Consider the following 18854-nt stretch of genomic DNA (forward strand, 5'->3'; position numbering starts at 1 on the left):
ACCCGACGAAGGGGGGTTCTGGCACCAGGGAGTTGGTAGCCAGAACCCCTGGTGCGTGGTGGTTGGGGACTTGATAGGAAGGGATGGTGAGGGGATGGGTACACCCAGCCATCCCTTTTTTTTTTTTAATTATTATTATATTTTTTAATATACTTTTTTATATTTTAGTTTATTTTATTATTTATTATATATATATATATTTTAGGGTGTCTACAAAATGAAATGATTCTTAATCTTCAAAAAAACAAAGTTTTCATATTAGATGCCAGCTAATTAGCATAGGTTGGTTTCAGGTGCAATTACAACTTTTTAAAAGCAGAAAGCAGAGAATTCTTCCTCAAATTGTGAACAATTTGAGGAATTATGGAGGATGAAAATATGGCTCCTGTTAGGAAGCCTCTGTTTAAGGTTGAGTAGAACAGGGGCGAACAGAGTGTTGGCAAAATGAAGGAAAAAGCACCCACTTCATTCATAATCCAAACAATATATACAGCCTACTAGCTACTTGGTAGTTATAAAGAGTTACAAGTAAAAGCTTGATAAAAAAATAACTGAATACAGCATCATGTTTTCAACTTCCACGTACAAGTCGTGCTGCTATTTTCAACTGATAGTAACTTGTTGCCAGCATTATCAACTACACAATTACGGCGCGGAGTGGATTTTCATGCAGAACCCCGTAAAATTCTGTTGAAGATTGGCCTGGAAGCAGGAATACGGATGTAGTCTAGTTCATCAATTTACAATATTCATCTTCAACTATTGTTCTCAATTGAGTGGGAATATATCTGAATCAATTCAGCTCATGGGTCATTTCTGTTAGCAAGCTCAAGTGAAGATCTTGCCGGAGATGGGAATATCTCAGGAGATACTGATCCACTCGGAGCTAGATCACCATGCCCTGTAACCCTCCCTTGGTCTACAATGAAAACAAAGTGTTAAGAATCTGTCTGGTTTGAGCAGCTTGATGGACTCGGCGGGCAGTTAGTGTTCTGTGAGCTTCCAACAACACCTATGCTGTGAACACTGCAAGTGCTGCTCGCATGATCTCTGACTTCGCTTTTTCTAAAAGTATGGGAGCTCAGGTCTTTCTGGTCAAAGATTCTCGACAAAATTCGGATTCTTCTCCGTGCTGAAGTTTCAGAACGGAACTGAAACAAGACATGTCGTTGTTCATACAAGAACCTTGCTGAAAATATGATGAGAGCTGATATGGATGCTGCCCCAGCAATGAGGAACAGGCCCCAAAAGCTCTCAAGACCAAGACTGCTTGAAGAAACAGAAGGGTCGACGTCAGGACAAACAGTTTCCTCCTTTAACCATGAGTTTTCAATTTGTTCCATTTTGTCACCTTGAGTAACATTCAGGATTGCCCTTGAAACATCTGTTACGAGAGGGGAACCTTTAGGGAAGACCTACAAAAAGCAACATAAATAAAAATCAGCAAGAAACATTAAGCATATCATAGAGAATGGTGGAAGCTAGAGTAAGAGAGAGGGAGGGAGGGAGATATTGACAGAGAACTCACGAATCCAAAGCCACCGGTTTTAAACGCTGGCTGTACTGTAGTATATTTGCCACAGTATTTAGAAAGAAATATCTTAATACCAGGAATTTCATCCAAAGCAGCAGAAATACCGCCGTTAGCACTTCCTTTGGTAAAAAGTTCATGAAGTTCTTCCGGAGAGTTATATTTCTTGAGCTGGACTTTATCAAATTTCAACCCCAACAAGATTCCTTCAACGAACGAGCCATCCAAAAAACCAACACTCTCCCTATTCTTCAAGAGCTCATTGATATCAGTAACAGTGGGCATGAGCTGCTCAACTGTTAAAAGTGAAGTCAAACTTGCCGTGTAACTTTGGATGAGAATGAGAACGACGAAGCACCATACTATTACCACAAACCTTGCCAAATTGCTCACCACTCTCTCCCCTGGATTCAAGAACAAAAAAATGGGGTTCAAAATGTTGTATCGAAATGCCATATATGTAAGTGAAATTCAATATATTTATAAATTGAAAAGGTGAAAGGGGTTATTACGATGAGCAAACACCATGGCTGAGAAGGAGAACCAGAAGCTGGTGCCAATTTGATGTGCAGGGGGTCCACGGAAATCCTCGTTTATTCTGTGCTCGAGAATCCAAACAACAAATCCGATGAAGACAAAGAAGCAACCGCTCGTTACCCAGAGGTCCCATGTTAAAGGCTTTAAGAAAACCCATGCATTCTTTTCCTTGTTATCTCTGATTGGCACAATCATCGACACACCAGATTCTGTGTATGGCAATGTGAAGTCCACAAACAATGACCTGTTTGCCACGATAGTTGTATCTCCTACCACAGCGTCATAATTCTGCTCATAGCAGTCAATTGTCAAAAGAGAAAAAAATAAATTGAAGCTATGCATGAAACCATAGTGGTGAATTATAGCAATAGACAAAAGGATTGAAGGAGGAGACTTACCCCATAGTACACTTGATCAATTAAGTCATTGTAAGACCCAGCAGGTTCTCCATCAGGTGTTGCAAATGGAACATACTCATAAGGAACTGCATAAGGCATGTTTTCCATTACAGCATCGAAAACATCAATGCAGTACCCTTTAATTGATTTTGCTTTCTGATTGAGAGGATCCCACACTACCTCAAGAAATTCACTAAAACCACCTTTCACTGGAACCCCAATTCTCAATTTCTTCCCACTCGTTGGGGTCTCCCAACCTTTGGGAACCAAGGTAGTATCCCCTGGCCATATAATGGGACCAAGTTTTGGCTTAGAAGTATTCGGGCTTGTGTTTGTCAAATCCAATTGTCTTACAAGTCCATTTTCGGGTGTCCAGAACCCGACCCTTCTTTCCCCACTTCCAATTACGTTAACTATCTGGAACACGGATGATTGTAATTGCCCATTAACAAAATAAAAGTCTCCGGTAAGGCCTCTGAATTTAGACTTTGATAATTCCTGGATGAGTCGTGGACCATTTTGTGAGACTCCCAAAGTTTCAAGGTCCGTTGCAGAACTGCTGGAAATATCTGGTTTGTTGAAGTGGAGGTTTGCAGTGCCAGCTTTCTCAATTGCCATTGCCAGAGCAAAAGTTGTATCATAAGCCCATAGTCCCACAATGTTCAATTCAGAATTAATGGAGTCCGGATTCTCTTGCTGGAACTTCCTTCTCCAGCGAACTGTAAAATTTTCTAGCTTTTTTGGTTTAGGAACATAAGACTTCACACCTACAACCCCCTGCATGGAATCGATGGGCGAGGCATCTATTGATCTCCACAGATTAGTCATCGCATCAGTCATGATCCAAACATACCCTTCACTCATCATTCCAATCTCTTTTGCTTTGGCCAAAATCCGACTGCCAAGAGACATTGTCATGTGCACAATGAACACTCTTGTTTGCATGGTCATTAACTTGTAAAGCTCTTCAGCAATTTTGTCATCCGTAGCTAACGCAGAAATGACACTCAGATATGGGACGCGAGTGTTGATCTCCTGTAAGGCCTCCGTCAAGTAAGGTATAAGGCTCTCCCGATGCTGGTTGTCAACGTAGATGGGTACAGCTTCTCTCCATCCAAAAGCCTGGACAATTGCACTTATCGCTTTCACTTGATTTGAGCTACTTTGTGCAGCAAGAAAAAAGTATGGACTCTGGAGGGAAGTGAGAGAAGGACTTGTTGCAGAAAACGATATGATGGGAATCTGAGATTTGTTTCCGAGATTGATAACAAAGTTGGCTTGCATTGAACTTCTCGGTCCTATGATTGCTTGCACTTGTACATTTTTCATCAAGTCGAGAGCTGTTCACCAAGGGAATTGACAAAAATTCTGACTTAATTATTCATCCTGAAAGATTTAACATGCTACAGGAAGAATAAACATTAAAAAATAAACATGGCATTGGTCTGCTGACTCGGTTAAAAAATAAATGTCAGTCTGACTTGAAAATTGATAGCTATTAAAAATATTAGCACGCAGTTGTGCGATGAGCAACGAGCAATGACCATGGAGGGAAGATCTTTTCTAATCACATCACGGTCAATTGTTTTTTTATTACAATTAGTTGGAGGTCAATTCTTCTGTCAGAGTATTTTACCTAGTAAGTCAGGGATTGGTCATTGGTGCATACAGTAGGTTAGTATTATCGATGTCTGGGGTACTCCTACAACCAAACATTTTTCCCTGTCAGTATTATCAACCATCTCTTTCCATCTGCTGTCATGAACGTAATTTAAGGAGAAATAAATTAATGGCGGAATCATTTAGGTTAGCGACGGTTTGGGTTTATTGCTGGCGGACGGAGAGAGCCTAAGGCTTCTGCCTGAGAGAGTCCCTGACTGTGATCGCTTGTGTATATATAAATGATGCATGCTTTCATAAGCAAAGCAAAAAACTTCTATATCCAAATATACATCAAAACGTCATACTGGTTCAAAAAGCAGAAGATATCGGACTAATTTTTTCAGGTGTTTTAGAGAGAAAAGTAAAAGGAAACAAAATGGACTGATTATATGTTAGTAATAGTTTCAGAAATCAATCGAAAGAAATTAAGTTATGGGTACATTGTGTAATAAAACTTCATTTGATAATGTTCATAGAGAAATGTAATAAGCACCCACAACCTTGACAAGGTGATCGGAGCAGCCAGAAAACGGAGGAAAAAATTAAAATCAAACTACTCTACATCGATATTTTGCTATCTCAGTAGCTTAATTTCATCAAGAATAACAGAATAAGTTCAAATAAAAAGGTGAGTCGAAGAAGAAGAAGAAGAGGGAGAGAACGCACCGGCATCAGCTGCGGCGGCGACGCCTTTCTTGGAGTCCCTGATGTTCAAGACCATCCTGGTTTTGTAGTGAGCATGAGTGTCATAAAAGTCTGAGAGGGCCATGTTGATGCAACTCAAACCAATCTTCCCAACCAAGGAATCCAAGTCAAGAACCACACCTACGTTAACTTGGCTGGTTGTGTTTTGAGTCAGGACCCCTTCTAGCAAGAAAATGAAGACACAGAACAGATTAAATATGGGTTTGGTACAGCTCCTCATCATCTTTGGAGCTGATCTTCTGCTCTTGAACACGGTTTTCCCACAGACAAATATCTGTACTTATAGGAATAGGATGACAGATTTGAAAAGTAGTATGAATAACACGTCTAGACGAAGAAGTAGTAAACAAATACAGTGCATGGGGATACAAAATTATTTAGTCTTGGAATCATTGATCCTTTTGCTTTTTGTTATTTTCTATAAAAAAAGTTTAAACATAAAAAACAAAAAAAAAATCAATGAAAGGAAACTTGTAAGCATGACTTGTAATCTTTCTAATTATCCCTAAACACGTGATTCATTGACTATTAAAAGGTAATTAATTACTTCTTTTGGTCTTCTAAAAAGCTTAGACTTCTTTCTTTATGTTTGAGAAAGACGTGTGTATAAACTTATTTATATATTTTTTTAATAAAACTTCATGGATTGTATTTAATTAAAGTCATATATAAAGAAACCATGAACACGTTAATTCAGAAGGTTTTTCAACTTTTTTTTTTTGAAATAAGGTCCAAATTTAATATTTTATTTAAGGTGATGGGTCAAATTTCTCATTTATCATTGAATGATTTAAATTTTCTCATTTATACCTTTTAATTAAATTATAAAATATAGTGATAAAATTGTATTCATACAAAAATTAAAGATAAATTCGAATCTGATCCCAATTTTTTTAAATGGGGACGTATATAAAACAATTCTAAAAAAGGGTAAGAATAAAAAAAATTAAGTTCAAAACGTCGAAATATAACTATATTCTTATACTTTTTAAACAAAGGAGTATAACAAAAAATCCCTTTCTGGAATTTAAACCAAACCATGCTTAATTATAATCTTAAATTGATGAATTGGTTTTATACCATCCCCGTCCCTTATTTTGTTAACTAACTAAGCGTGAGTTAAGCCTTTTTTTTTTTTGGCCAAGTGAGTTAAGCTCTTGAAACAAAAAAAAATGATTTAATACATATTCATGTAATAACTTTTAATCATATATCATATTTTGATTTATCAAATTTTATAATTGACGTGATAGAAACTCTCCATTTAATAATTTCTCGTAGAATAGATTATAGAGTTCAAACAATTGTAATAAAATCTGTTAAGTACAAGCTGAAAACAAAATAATAATATAAAAATCTAAGTTCTTTATTCCATGGATGTGGAACGACTAGTTTAATTTAATAATAGGGTTCCCATCAGTTGGAATGGGGCAACAGGAGGACTTGTCAAGGAGAGAAGGGAAAATTACAGGAGTGGAACGTAAATGGCCTTCAAATACGACTGCAGCATTTTGTCTTCTTATGTAATTAACGTTTACCTTGACCTAATCAATGCAGAATCTTCTGCTCAAGAAAGAGAAGACAAACTCTAATTCTAGTAATGAAGACTGCAAATTGATGTAGTATTGACGAATGGTTTGGTTTTCTTGCTGGTTTAGGCCATCATTTTCCATATCAATCAACAAATCATTTATTGTTGAATTAAATTCGAAATTAGGTATCTTTTCAATGTGTAATGATCAATCAAGATCCTGAGATAATGATAATGAGATTAATAGTTTAAGGAAAAGTATGGGTAATGTCATTGCCAAATTTGGTATTTATTGAAAGTATGAAACGAAATTTTATATTTTTTTTCGTAGAATGTCAAGTTGAAATTTAAGCTTGATTGTTTAATTACTTGTTAAGTATCCAGTTGTTTTCGTTTCAGGATTCTTGACTTATATCAATTTGATATATATTAATAAAAATTCTTTAGTTTGAGAAAAAAAATTATTTACAGTACCAAAAAATCAAGTGGAGACAGCTAGGCCCATGGGGATTCCATGATAATGTAAAACTGAGAAAGGGCAGAAGGTCAGATCTAGCCGTAAAGGTTAGACCAAACTTCGATGTTGGTTTCTGTAAGAAAACGAAAAGAAAGACTTGACAAACAAAATGCAGCTTTGTTCTTAACGTTGTTGACTCGAGCAAGCAAAACGTGTGAAGTTTTTTTTTTTGGGGGGGGTTCTTCATACAAAACGAGTGATGATTACTATGGAGAAACATTCAATACGTAAAGAGATGGAAATTCCATTTCGTTAATTTAAAATTTGTAGAATTGGTAAATTAACTTGTTATTCTCTTTGACTAAAAAGAGAAGATCACTTGAACTTGATCAAATGAATAAAATTATTGATAATCAAACCAAATTGTGACATAATTTTCACTGATGGTATTAAATCTTATAGTGGTATTCATCATTAGAAGAAATTTCAAGCTTTAACTTGAATAATTTAAAACATGGAGTAGTTTTGATTTATTTAGATTTTAAAAGTTATTTAGTTTTGAGTTATTTAGTAGTCTTAAAAAATTTCAGAACTATTTTCGAAAATTCAATTAAATTTTTATTTTTTATTATGTTAAATAAAATCTTGATATTTTTATTTTTGATTACATAAGTATTTATGATTAATAGTTTACTTATTATTATTAATCAAAATGGTATATATCACTTTTATATTCATGTAATATTGACATAGATGATAAAAAATGTCATATAGTTATGTCATTATATTTATAATGACATGTCATCATATGATATGATATGTCATCATACCACACTAACACCTCAATTTGAAGAATACCATACTAACACCTCCTGATGATGAACTCAATTTGAATACAAGTATTTTAAAAATTACTGTATAACATCAGTTGTAATTAATAATGACATTTACCTTTAATAATCTCAGTAGTCAAGCAAATTTTCCTAAGTCAGAAAATTTAGTGTAAATAAGAAACTTGAATTAAAGTTACTCGACGGTGACTCAAAACTTTTAAAAGAATTTTCCCAATTTTTTGCTTATTTATCTAATCGAATGCTCTATTCTAATCTGTCCCAATATATATATATATATATATGTTCAACTTTTACAAATTAGAGTCAATGAAATTTGTTTAGAAACAACCGTGCATATGTATTTGGGACCATTATCTTGATACTTCTGACCCTTAGACTTTGAATTTTCTTTTAAGGCTTATATTTGAGATATCGATGATAATAAAAAATTTATAAGTTGAGAACATATAATATACAGATAGTACTCTTTCTTAGAAGTTTCTTTCAATTACAAAGCTTGACTAGCAGGAGCGAAGCAATCCACCTGTTTCCTTTTTTTTCTCATATACTCTGTCAAATTTCTAGTAAGATTTGATTTTACTGCATCAGTTTCATTTTTGGAGAAAATGTTTCAGTTTCTCTTGAATATGTTGTTCCTGCTCCACTTACCAAAAAAATTAATGATGATCAAAGTAGGTAGTTTTCACTAGATGATAGCAAACTAGCATAGGTTGGTTTCAATTGTTGTAAAAACAGAAAACAGGGATATCTTCCTCAAATTGTGAACAATTTTGGTGCGGAATGGATTTTCATGTACAACCTGCAAAATCCTATTGAAAGTTGGCTTCCTTTTCTTGTTTAAAAAAAAGTTAATTTTCAACCTGGAAGCTGGAGTACAGATACATTCTAGTCCGAAACACAAACAGGGGGCTCTGTTAACCAGGAAACGGCTAGCTAGAAGCTAATTGAAGTACGGAGCTCATCAGCTCCACTTCCAACTATGATGCTATACCGATACTATACATGAATTTACAATATTTTCTGCTCATGGGTCATTTCTGTTGGCTAGCTCAATAGAAGATCTTTCCGGGGAAGGGAATGTCTCTGGAGATGCTGATCCACTTGGAGTCAGATCACCATGCCCTGTAAACCTTCCCTGGTCTACAAAGAAAACAAACTGTGAAGAATGTGTCTGGCTTGAGTAGCTTGATGGAATTGGGGGGCAGTTAGTGTTTGGTGAGCTTCCAACAACACCAATGCTGTGAACACTGTGAGTGCTGCTTGCATCTCTGACTTCGCTTTTTCTGAAAGTATGGGAGCTCAGGTCTTTCTGGTCAAAGATTCTCGACATAATTCGGATTCTTCTCCACACTGAAGTATCATGGAACTGAAACAAGACATGCCGTTGTTCGTGCAAGAACATTGCTGAATATATGATGAGAGCTGACATAGATGCAGTCCCAGCAATTAGGAACAGGCCCCAAAAGCTCTCCAGACCAAGACTGCTTGAAGAAACAGAAGGGTCAACGTCAGGACAGACAGTTCCCTTCTTTAACCAAAAGTTTTCAATTTGTTCCATTTTGTCACTTTCAGTAACATTAAGGATTGCCCTTGAAACATCTGCTACAAGAGGGGAACCTTTAGGGAAGGCCTACAAAAAGCAACATAAATAAAAATCAGCATGAAACATTAAGCATATCATATAGAATGAAGGAAGCTAGAGAGAAAGAGATTGACAGAGAACTCACGAATCCAAAGCCAGCGGTTTTAAATGTTGGTTCTACTGTAGTATATTTGCCGCAGTATTTAGAAAGAAATAGCTTAATATAAGGATTTTCATCCAAAGCAGCAGAAATACCGCCATTGGCACTTCCTTTGGTAAAAAGTTCATGAAGTTCTTCTGGAGAATTATATTTCTTGAGCTGGAAGTTTTCAAATTTCAAACCCAACAAGATTCCTTCAACGAAGCAGCCATTCAATAAGCCAACGCTCTCCCTTCTCTTCACGAGCTCATTGATATCAGTTACAGTGGGCTGGAGCTGCTCAACTGTTAAAAGAGAGCTCAAATTTGCCGTATAACTTTGGGTGAGAACGAGAACGACGAAACACCATACAATTACCACAAATCTAGCCAAATTGCTAACAACTTTCTCCCCTGTAATATTTTTCAATTCAAGAACAAAAAAATGAGGTTTAAAATGTTGGATCGAAATGCAATATGTTTATAAATTGAAAAGGTGAAAGGGGTTATTACGATAGGCAAACACCATGGTTGAGAAGGAGAACCAGAAGCTGGTGCCGATTTGATGTGCAGGGGGTCCACGGAAATCCTCGTTTATTCTGTGCTCGAGAATCCAAACAACAAATCCGATGAAGACAACGAAGCAACCGCTCGTTACCCAGAGGTCCCATGTCAAAGGCTTTAAGAAAACCCATGCATTCTTTTCCTTGTTATCTTTGATTGGCACGATCATCGACACACCAGATTCTGTGTATGGCAAGGTGAAGTCCACAAACAATGACCTGTTTGCCACGATTGTTGTATCTCCTACCACAGCGTCATAATTCTGCTCATAGCAGTCAATGGTCAAAAGAGAATAAAATAAATTGAAGCTATGCATGAAACCATAGTGGTGAATTATAGCAATAGACAAAAGGATTGAAGGAGGAGACTTACCCCATAGTACACTTGATCAATTAAGTCATTGTAAGACCCAGCAGGTTCTCCATCAGGTGTTGCAAATGGAACAAACTCATAAGGAACAGAATAAGGCATGTTTTCCATTACAGCATCGAAAACATCAATGCAATACCCTTCAATTGATTTTGCTTTCTGAGTGATAGGATCCCACACTACGTCAAGAAATTCAGTAAAACCAACTTTCACTGGAACCCCAATTCTCAATGTCTTCCCATTTGTCGGGATCTGCCAACCTTTGGGAACCAAGTTAGTATCCCCTGGCCATATAATGGGACCCAGTTTTGGCTTAGAAGTGGAATTAGTGCTTGCGTTTGTGTTTATCGAATTCAACTGTCTTACAAGTCCATTTTCGGGTGTCCAAAACCCGACCTCTTTTTCCCCACTTCCAATTACGTTAACTATCTGAAACACGGATGACTGTAATTGTCCTTTAACAAAATGAAAGTCTCCGGTAAGGCCTTTGAATTTTGTGCTTGATAATTCCTGGATGAGTCGTGGACCATTGTGTGAGACTCCCAAAGTTTCAAGGTCCGTCTCACCACTGCTGGAAATAGTTGGTTTAATGAAGTGGAGGTTTTCAATGCCAGCTTTCTCAATTGCCATTGCCAGCGCAAAAGTTGCATCATAAGCCCATAGTCCCACAATGCTCAATTCGGCGTTAATGGAGTCCGGATTCTCTTGCTGGAACTTCCTTTTCCAGCGAACTGTAAAATTTTCTATCTTTTTTGATTTGGCAACATAAGACTTTACACCTACAACCCCCTGCATGGAATCGATGGGTGAGGCATCTATTGATCTCCACAGATTAGTCATCCCATCAGTCATGATCCAGACATACCCTTCACTCATCATTCCAATCTCTTTTGCTCTGGCCAAAATCCGACTGCCAAGAGACATTGTCATGTGCACAATGAACACTCTTGTTTGCATGGTCATTAACTTGTAAAGTTCTTCAGCAATTTTGTCATCCGTAGCTGACGTAGCAATGGCACTCAGATATGGGACGCGAGTGTTGATCTCCTGTAAGGCATCCGTCATGTAAGGTATAAGGCTCTCCCCATAGTGGTTGTCAACGTAGATGGGTACAGCCTCTCTCCATCCAAAAGCCTGGACAATGGCACTGATCGCTTTCACTTGATTTGAGCTACTTTGTGCAGCTAGAAAAAAATATGGACTCTGGAGGGAAGTGAGAGAAGGACTTGTTGCAGACAACGATATGATGGGAACCTGAGATTTGTTTCCGAGATTGATAACAAAGTTGGCTTGCATTGAACTTCTCGGTCCTATGATTGCTTGCACTTGTACATTTTTCATCAAGTCTAGAGCTGCTCACCAAGGGAATTGACAAAAATTCTGACTTAATTATTCATCCTGAAAGATTTAACATGCTACAGGAAGAATAAACATTAAAAAATAAATATGGCACTGGCCTGCTGACTCGGTTGAAAAATAAATGTAAGTCTGACTTGAAAGTTGAAAGCTATTAAAAATATTAGCACACAGTTGTGCGATGAGCAACGAGCAATGACCATGGAGGGAAGATCTATTCTAACCACATCATGGTCAATTGTTCTTTTATTATAATTAGTTGGAGGTCAACTCTTCTGTCAGAGTATTTTGCCTAGTAAGTCTATACCCGATCAGGGATTGGTCATTGGTGCATACAATAGTCTTCTCTACGGTATATTTAATTTTCTAACGTCTGGGGTACTCCTACAACCAAACACTTTTCCCTGTCACTATTATCAACCATCTCTTTCCATCTGCTTTCATGAACGTAATTTAAGGAGAAACAAATTACCGGCGGAATCATTTAGGCTAGCGTCGGTTTGGGTTTATTGCTGGCTGGCGGAGAGAGCCTAGGGCTTCTGCCTGAGAGAGTCCCTGACTGTGATCGCTTGTATATATATAAATCATGCATGCTTTTCATAAGCAAAGCAAAAAATTCTATATCCAAATATACATCTAAACGTCATACTGGTTCAAAAAGCAGCAGATATCGGACTAATTTTTTCAGGTTTTTCAGAGAGAAAGGTAACAATATGGACTGATTATATATTAGTAATAGTTTCAAAAATGAATCAAAAGAAATTAAATTATGGGTACGTTGTGTAATAAAACTTCATTTGATAATGTTCATAGAGAAATGTAATAAGCACCCACAGCCTTGACAAGATGATCGGAGCAGCCAGAAAAAGGAAGAAAAAATTAGAATCAAACTACTCTATATCGATATTTTGATATCTCAGTAACTTAATTTCATCAAGAATAACAGAATAAGTTCAAATAAAAAGGTGAGTCGATAACCTGGAAGAAGAAGAAGAGGGAGAGAACGTACCGGCATCAGCGGCAGCGACGACGTCTTCCTTGGAGTCCCTGATGTTCAAGACCATCCTGGTTTTGTAGTGAGCATGAGTGTCATAAAAGTCTGAGAGGGCCATGTTGATGCAACTCAAACCAATCTGACCAACCAAGGAATCCATGTCAAGAACCACACCTACGTTAACTTCGGTGGTTGTGTTTTGAGTCAGGACCCCTTCTAGCAAGAAAATGAAGACACAGAACAGATGAAAAATGGGTTTGGTAGAGCTCCTCATCATCTTTGGAGCTGATCTTCTGCTCTTGAACACGGTTTTCCCACAGACAAATATCAGTACTTAGAGGAATAGGATGACAGATTTGAAAAGTAGTATGGATAACACGTCTAGACGAAGAAGTGGTCAACAAATATAGTGCATGGGAATACAAAATTATTTAGTCCTGGAATAATTGACCCTTCTGCTTTTTGTTATTTTTTATAAAAAAGTTAAACATTAAAAACAAAAAGAATCAATGAAAGGAAACTTGTGAGCATGACTTGTAATCTTTCTAGTTATCCCTAAACACATGATTTAATAATAGTTTAATTTAAGAAGAAATTGTGAGAAAGGGACCTCGTGACAAAGTGATTTTAGAAATAACGATCTATATAAAATTATCTGTTTCTAGCCAAAAATAAGCATGAGTAGACCAAAATACCCTTAAAAACATTGTTTCAAATAAACGCTGAGTTGTTTGAGCTATCTGCATCCCGCTAGAGAGAAAATAGAAAAAAATAAATAAACGCACATAGTTGTTTGGGCTCGGTCATCTTTCTCTCTAAACTCTGAACTGTCTCAACTCTAGCAAGTCTCTGTTGAGCACCATCGTTATCGGGCTGTGGTCTATCTCTCGGCATCTAGCTACATTGTCGAAGATTAACAGACCTTATAGCAGATATGACATCAAGGTACTTGTTATTGGGTTTATTTATGCAACACACTTAAATTTTTAAAACATTTGGTGTAAATTAGAAGATGGAATGGAAACATTGCCCAGAGTTGTTACACGTCATGCATCTATAACATGTATTAGAGTTATTTTAGCGTGTCACAGCTTTTCGTGGCGTGTTGTGGGTTAACTAGTTTTTTGGGTTGTTAGCGTGTCACGGCTGTTCCTGGCGTGTCATGGGTTAACTGAATTTATGGATTTTTTGCGTGTCACGGTTGTTCCTGACGTGTCGTGGGTTAACTGGTTTTTTGGGTTTTTAACATGTCACGGCTGTTGGTGTAACGGGTCAGTAATTACAATGATTGGCGTGTCACGATATTTGACTTGATATGCATGGCGTGTAACAACACGACAGATAAATTTTTTATTACGGCATGTATTATGTAAAATGATTGACAATAATTTTTTTTTCAAAATTTCAGTGGGATTCCAATTGTGTGACTTGTGATAAGACACGGTGGTCAGTGGGTAGATGGCAGTTACAAAAGTGGTGAGTCACGAATGCGGGGGGTTAAGAGTGATTTGTTGTTTGTGGGCTTGATGAAGCTGGTTGAAGATGTTGTTGGGGTAAACTTAGAAATTGACGAGATTGAGTTACATGCACTAATCAGTACACCCGGAGAGCTATCACGGTCAATTATCAAGGACGATGAGGATGTTGCATTAATTTTGCTAGAACAGATGAATGTTCTGGCTGTGTATGTCAGCATTAAAGGACGTCAAACAAATGTTATGTCACATGAAGAAGTTGGACAACATGGTAATCAGCTCAATCAAAATGAGATTTACAATGCTTCACATATACCACAGCATTCTGTCCGTAACCCATAACAATGGCAATTGAGGTATGCACAAGAGTTTGTGCAACCCGATAGACAGACGACATTCACAGAACAGTTGGCTGCACAATTCCGATCAGGATGTGCATCAAACCAATTTCTTGCTTCTCTTGAACAAATGCAATGATCGAGTGAAACTGTAAAGTGTGTAATGCCATTGTCAAATGAGAATACGACCGTTGAGGACAACAATGTGAGGTTGGAGGGTGACACTGCGACGTTGGAGGATAATACTGCATTTGATGAGGGAAATGAGGATTTTTTCACTGTCAGTGAAGATAGATTTGATGACACTTCAGATGATGGGCTTGAACAATGGCAAGATGACAGTTCAGACGATGATTGCCTTTATGACAATGACATTCCAATTTGCAATAATGTTGAAGGCGAAACGGAACCTGTTGGAGGTGTTGATGAAGGAGATGTTCAGTGTGATGACCCCATATACAATAACCCCATCGCTGGTGAGAACGGGATTCATTCCCTTTATACATTACTCAATCATAGTGATCAAGAAAGGGGAAATGCAGGGATATCTCGTACGTGGGTAATTGCAGGTGCAGAAAGGTTCTCCTTCCAAACAATTACCATTGAGGAGTCGACATGTGCCGAAGATCGCTTATACAAAGGAAGAATGTTTTTGTCGAAGGCTGAGTTGAAACGAGCTTTGAACATGTTGATTATAAAAAAAAAGTTTGCGATAAGAGTAAAAAGGTCATGTAAAGCTCGTTATGAGGTTGGTTGCAAGGATAAGGCATGCAAGTTCAGTGTTCGTGCAACGAAGTTACCTAATAGAGGAGAATATTGGCAAGTTCGGACATTCCACAAAGTACACACCTCTACCGTTGATGGTTTGCAAGGGCAGTTTGCAACTACGAGTGCAAAGATGATTAGTGAACTTATGTCACGCAAGCTTCAGGCTAATGGAGTAGCATTGAGACCTAAGGACATAATTTGTGAGATGAAAGTTTAGTGGGGATTGGAATGCTTATATGGTAAGGCTTGGCAAGCGAAGGAGTATGCGGAGAGACTAGTTTTCGATCCACCGAAAGAGTCATTTCAACTACTACCATCGTATTTTTATATGTTGGAACAAGAAAATCCTGACACAGTGACTACAGTGGCTACTGACGAGGAAAAGAGATTCAAATATTGTTTCTGGTCATACGGGGCTTGTATTCGGGGGTTTAGGGATGCAATGCTTCTTATGGTTGCAATTGATGCGACACATCTCAAAGGCAGGTTCAAGGGTGTTCTGTTTGTCGCTGTATGCAAAGATGCAAACAAGTGCGTATATCCAATTGTGTTTGGTATCGGCCATGTTGAGGACGAAGACTCGTGGACATGGTTTCTTAGCAAGTTGCGTGATGCAGTTGGTTGTCCTGAAAGCATTATGTTCATTTCTGATCAGCATCTCAGCATTAAGAAAGCAATCCAAAATACATACCCAGAAGCGCACCATGGTTTATGCGGTTACCACTTGAAAAAAAACTTTAAAAACAAGTTCAAGCGTGACGATGTTTGTATGCTTTTCACCCTTGCTCGAGATTACTATAAGGTGGCCTATTTCAACAGACATATGAACCAGATACAACAGATTCACTCAGGAGCCCACGCGAACCTTATGATAATAAGGCTTGAGAAATGGGCATGTGCATGTTCACCGGTAAGGCGATACCAAATGATGACATCCAACATTGAGGAATGTGTTAACTCATGCTTGAAGCATGCAAGACAAATGTCAATCACTGTTTTGATCGAGTTCATCAGAGACATGTTCCAGCGTTAGTTCCATGACCGGTACGAGGAGGTCGTCAAGGTGAGCATGCCCCTCAGCCTTTGGGTTGCCAAGCAGTTGAGCAAAAGGTTCAATGATGCACATCACTTTTTAGTTAAGCCTATCAATCGAGTGAAGTTTGAAGTTAAAGACGGGAAGATGGACGGAGTTGTAAACCTGTCCAAGAATACGTGTTCATGTTGTGAGTTCCAAACAGATTTACTGCCATGCAGCCATGCCATTGCAGCAATAAGGTCATAATATATTTATTTCTTATTTGAACCGTAATTGACATATCATTTACATTGTGCTTGAAGATTGAGTTTATTATGTTTTTCAGTAAATGCAATCGTGAAGCCATTAAATTTTGCGCTGACTACTACAAGACAACCATTTTGGTGGAGGGTTATTCAGGATCCATAAGGTCGGTTGGGCATCCTAGTAGTGGGACATCCCCCTTCATGTGAAATAAATTGTCGTCTTGCCCCCACCTTGGTGAGGCCAAGTGGGAAGACTTAGGAGGAGAAGGATTCCATCCGCTGGTGAAGGTAGTCGAGCACGGAGATGTTTGCATTGCAAGAGGTACGGGCATAACAGATAGAACTGCCCATCCCCATTTGCAGTTTCATCCACAAATTCGGCACCATCTCCAAGTCAATCGATGCCTCCACGACTGCGCCGAGCCAAAGCATGTTCAAGTTGCAGACAAACCGGTCACACACGCAACAATTGTCCAATACGAAGGACAATGTCTAAAAATGTAGGGTGTGTTGTGGATGAAGACAGCTTGTCTGCCTAACTAAATGTGTTTGAAAATTAACTGCAATAACATATATAACTATGTTATTCAATAATCATATATGGAATTGTTGAACATTAATCGTTACAACTTTAATATCCTAACCGACGGCTCGTTAGCAATCTGCGGTGGAGCCGGACCTGTCGGTGCTTGAGGACCAATTGTCTCTTCCATAAACTGCAATTACATATATAATTGTGTTATTCAATAATCATGTATGGAATTGTTGAACATTAACCGTTACAACTTTAATATCCTTACCGTCGGCTTGTTAGCTGTATGCGGTTGAGCCAGACCTATCGGTCCTTGAGGACTTGTTGTCATTTTTGTAAACTGCAATTATAGAAATTACTATGTTACTCGAGAAACATATGTGGGAATGTAGAACACAAACTGTTAGAACTGATCTTACCGACTGCTCATTTCCATTGTGCATCTGAGGAAGACCGGTGGGTGGTTCTAAAGCTACCGACGCATGGTCCAACTGTAAACACAGAAATGCTATTCGATAATCACATATGAAATTGGAGAACACAAAACCGTTACAATTGTCCTTATTGGCTATTCACTGCCTTAACCATGGTCGTCCCCTTCGTCTATCAACTCAGGGCCTGACAGCTCATCAACTAAACCAGCGACGGTGCGTATCCGCTTCGTGCCACCAGAGGCTCTTTTCTCTTTCAATGTTCTCTTTTTTTGCCTCGCACCTATGCCTCAATCCTACCGATCCTCCATGTGCTCTATTGGCACGTACTCGTGGCCTTCCGATAACAGGACATCAAGGTACACAAAATACTCCTGGAGGGCCTCATCCGCAGTGGGTTCCAATGTCTCCAGTGACCAAAACTGCATATAAACAAATAAAATGTTATCATTATCGAATAAGGAAAATTATTATACAAATATAACGTAAAAATTAGCAACTGTTCACTCACATCGTCAAATGACTCTAACTTCTGAATTGCCTTGTAGAAGTCTTTAGGCTTCTGATTGTAATCCTATTTGCACATTCATGGGTACACGTTGTCCTTTGGACCAGAGGGGGCAACTATTTTTCAGAGAGCAAGAATTGCCTCCATTGTCCAGAACTGCATGTCAAATGTAACCATTATCAGATCGTAAATCATAAACAAGTATACCAATTAATTATTTTTTCAAAAGAAAACTGAAAAATGTTACGTGATAGTACCTGTATCACCCATGCGAATCCGTATATGTTGTAGCGTAACCAAGTTTCCTTTGTCACGCTTGACTCAAGCACTTCAAATCCCTTCAAAAGGTAGTCCAAGGTTAGCTTTCAAACATAGTGACCCCATGGGAAGACATTCCAAGCGTCGATGTCCTCCACCAATGACAGCAACCAAGGCGTCACCCATCGACAATAATCTTGACCAAAAAAAAATGTTGTTCGCGATCAAGAAGAGTGCCATCTTCGTCGCGTCTCCTGATTGCTGGAAGTTGCCCCCGCAAAACGTATCATGCAAAGCTTGCAGCTTGACACTGTTCTGCCCATTCCAGTATCTGTCATGAATTCCCCCCTCAGCAATCTTGTACGGTCGTCTAAACACATCGAGCATTGGACCAAACTTCAGCCCGGTGATGAGGCAGAACTCCTGCTTTGACAGCCGTGCCTTGCTCTTGCCAATGGCAAACCATAGCTCGTGGTCCATTGACTGGCTCTCACTGATCCGCCAAATCATGATGTTGTGCAAGAGATCAGAGTAAAAGTACCCTTGTGGATAGACGTCTAAGATCATTCCGAAGTAGGTACGTTT

At 38.3% G+C, this 18854-nt stretch overlaps 2 protein-coding genes across 2 annotated transcripts; both read right to left on the minus strand.

Annotated features, from left to right (window-relative positions):
- Window positions 467–5088, minus strand: LOC18587655 (glutamate receptor 2.7). The gene is made up of 5 exons (XM_018127060.1): window positions 4795–5088; window positions 2467–3806; window positions 2044–2356; window positions 1529–1935; window positions 467–1415 (listed from the first exon to the last, which is right to left on the minus strand). Exons 1-5 carry the CDS (start codon window positions 5054–5056, stop codon window positions 939–941), a joined length of 2799 nt encoding a protein of 932 aa, XP_017982549.1. The 5' UTR covers window positions 5057–5088; the 3' UTR covers window positions 467–938.
- LOC18587656 (glutamate receptor 2.7) lies at window positions 8485–13013 on the minus strand. The gene is made up of 5 exons (XM_018126614.1): window positions 12694–13013; window positions 10332–11680; window positions 9909–10221; window positions 9403–9809; window positions 8485–9305 (listed from the first exon to the last, which is right to left on the minus strand). The coding sequence occupies exons 1-5, from the start codon at window positions 12953–12955 to the stop codon at window positions 8700–8702; spliced, it is 2937 nt and encodes a 978-aa protein (XP_017982103.1). The 5' UTR covers window positions 12956–13013; the 3' UTR covers window positions 8485–8699.

This window comes from Theobroma cacao, chromosome 9 (assembly GCF_000208745.1).
Source record: "Theobroma cacao cultivar B97-61/B2 chromosome 9, Criollo_cocoa_genome_V2, whole genome shotgun sequence".
Taxonomy (NCBI): Eukaryota; Viridiplantae; Streptophyta; class Magnoliopsida; order Malvales; family Malvaceae; genus Theobroma; species Theobroma cacao.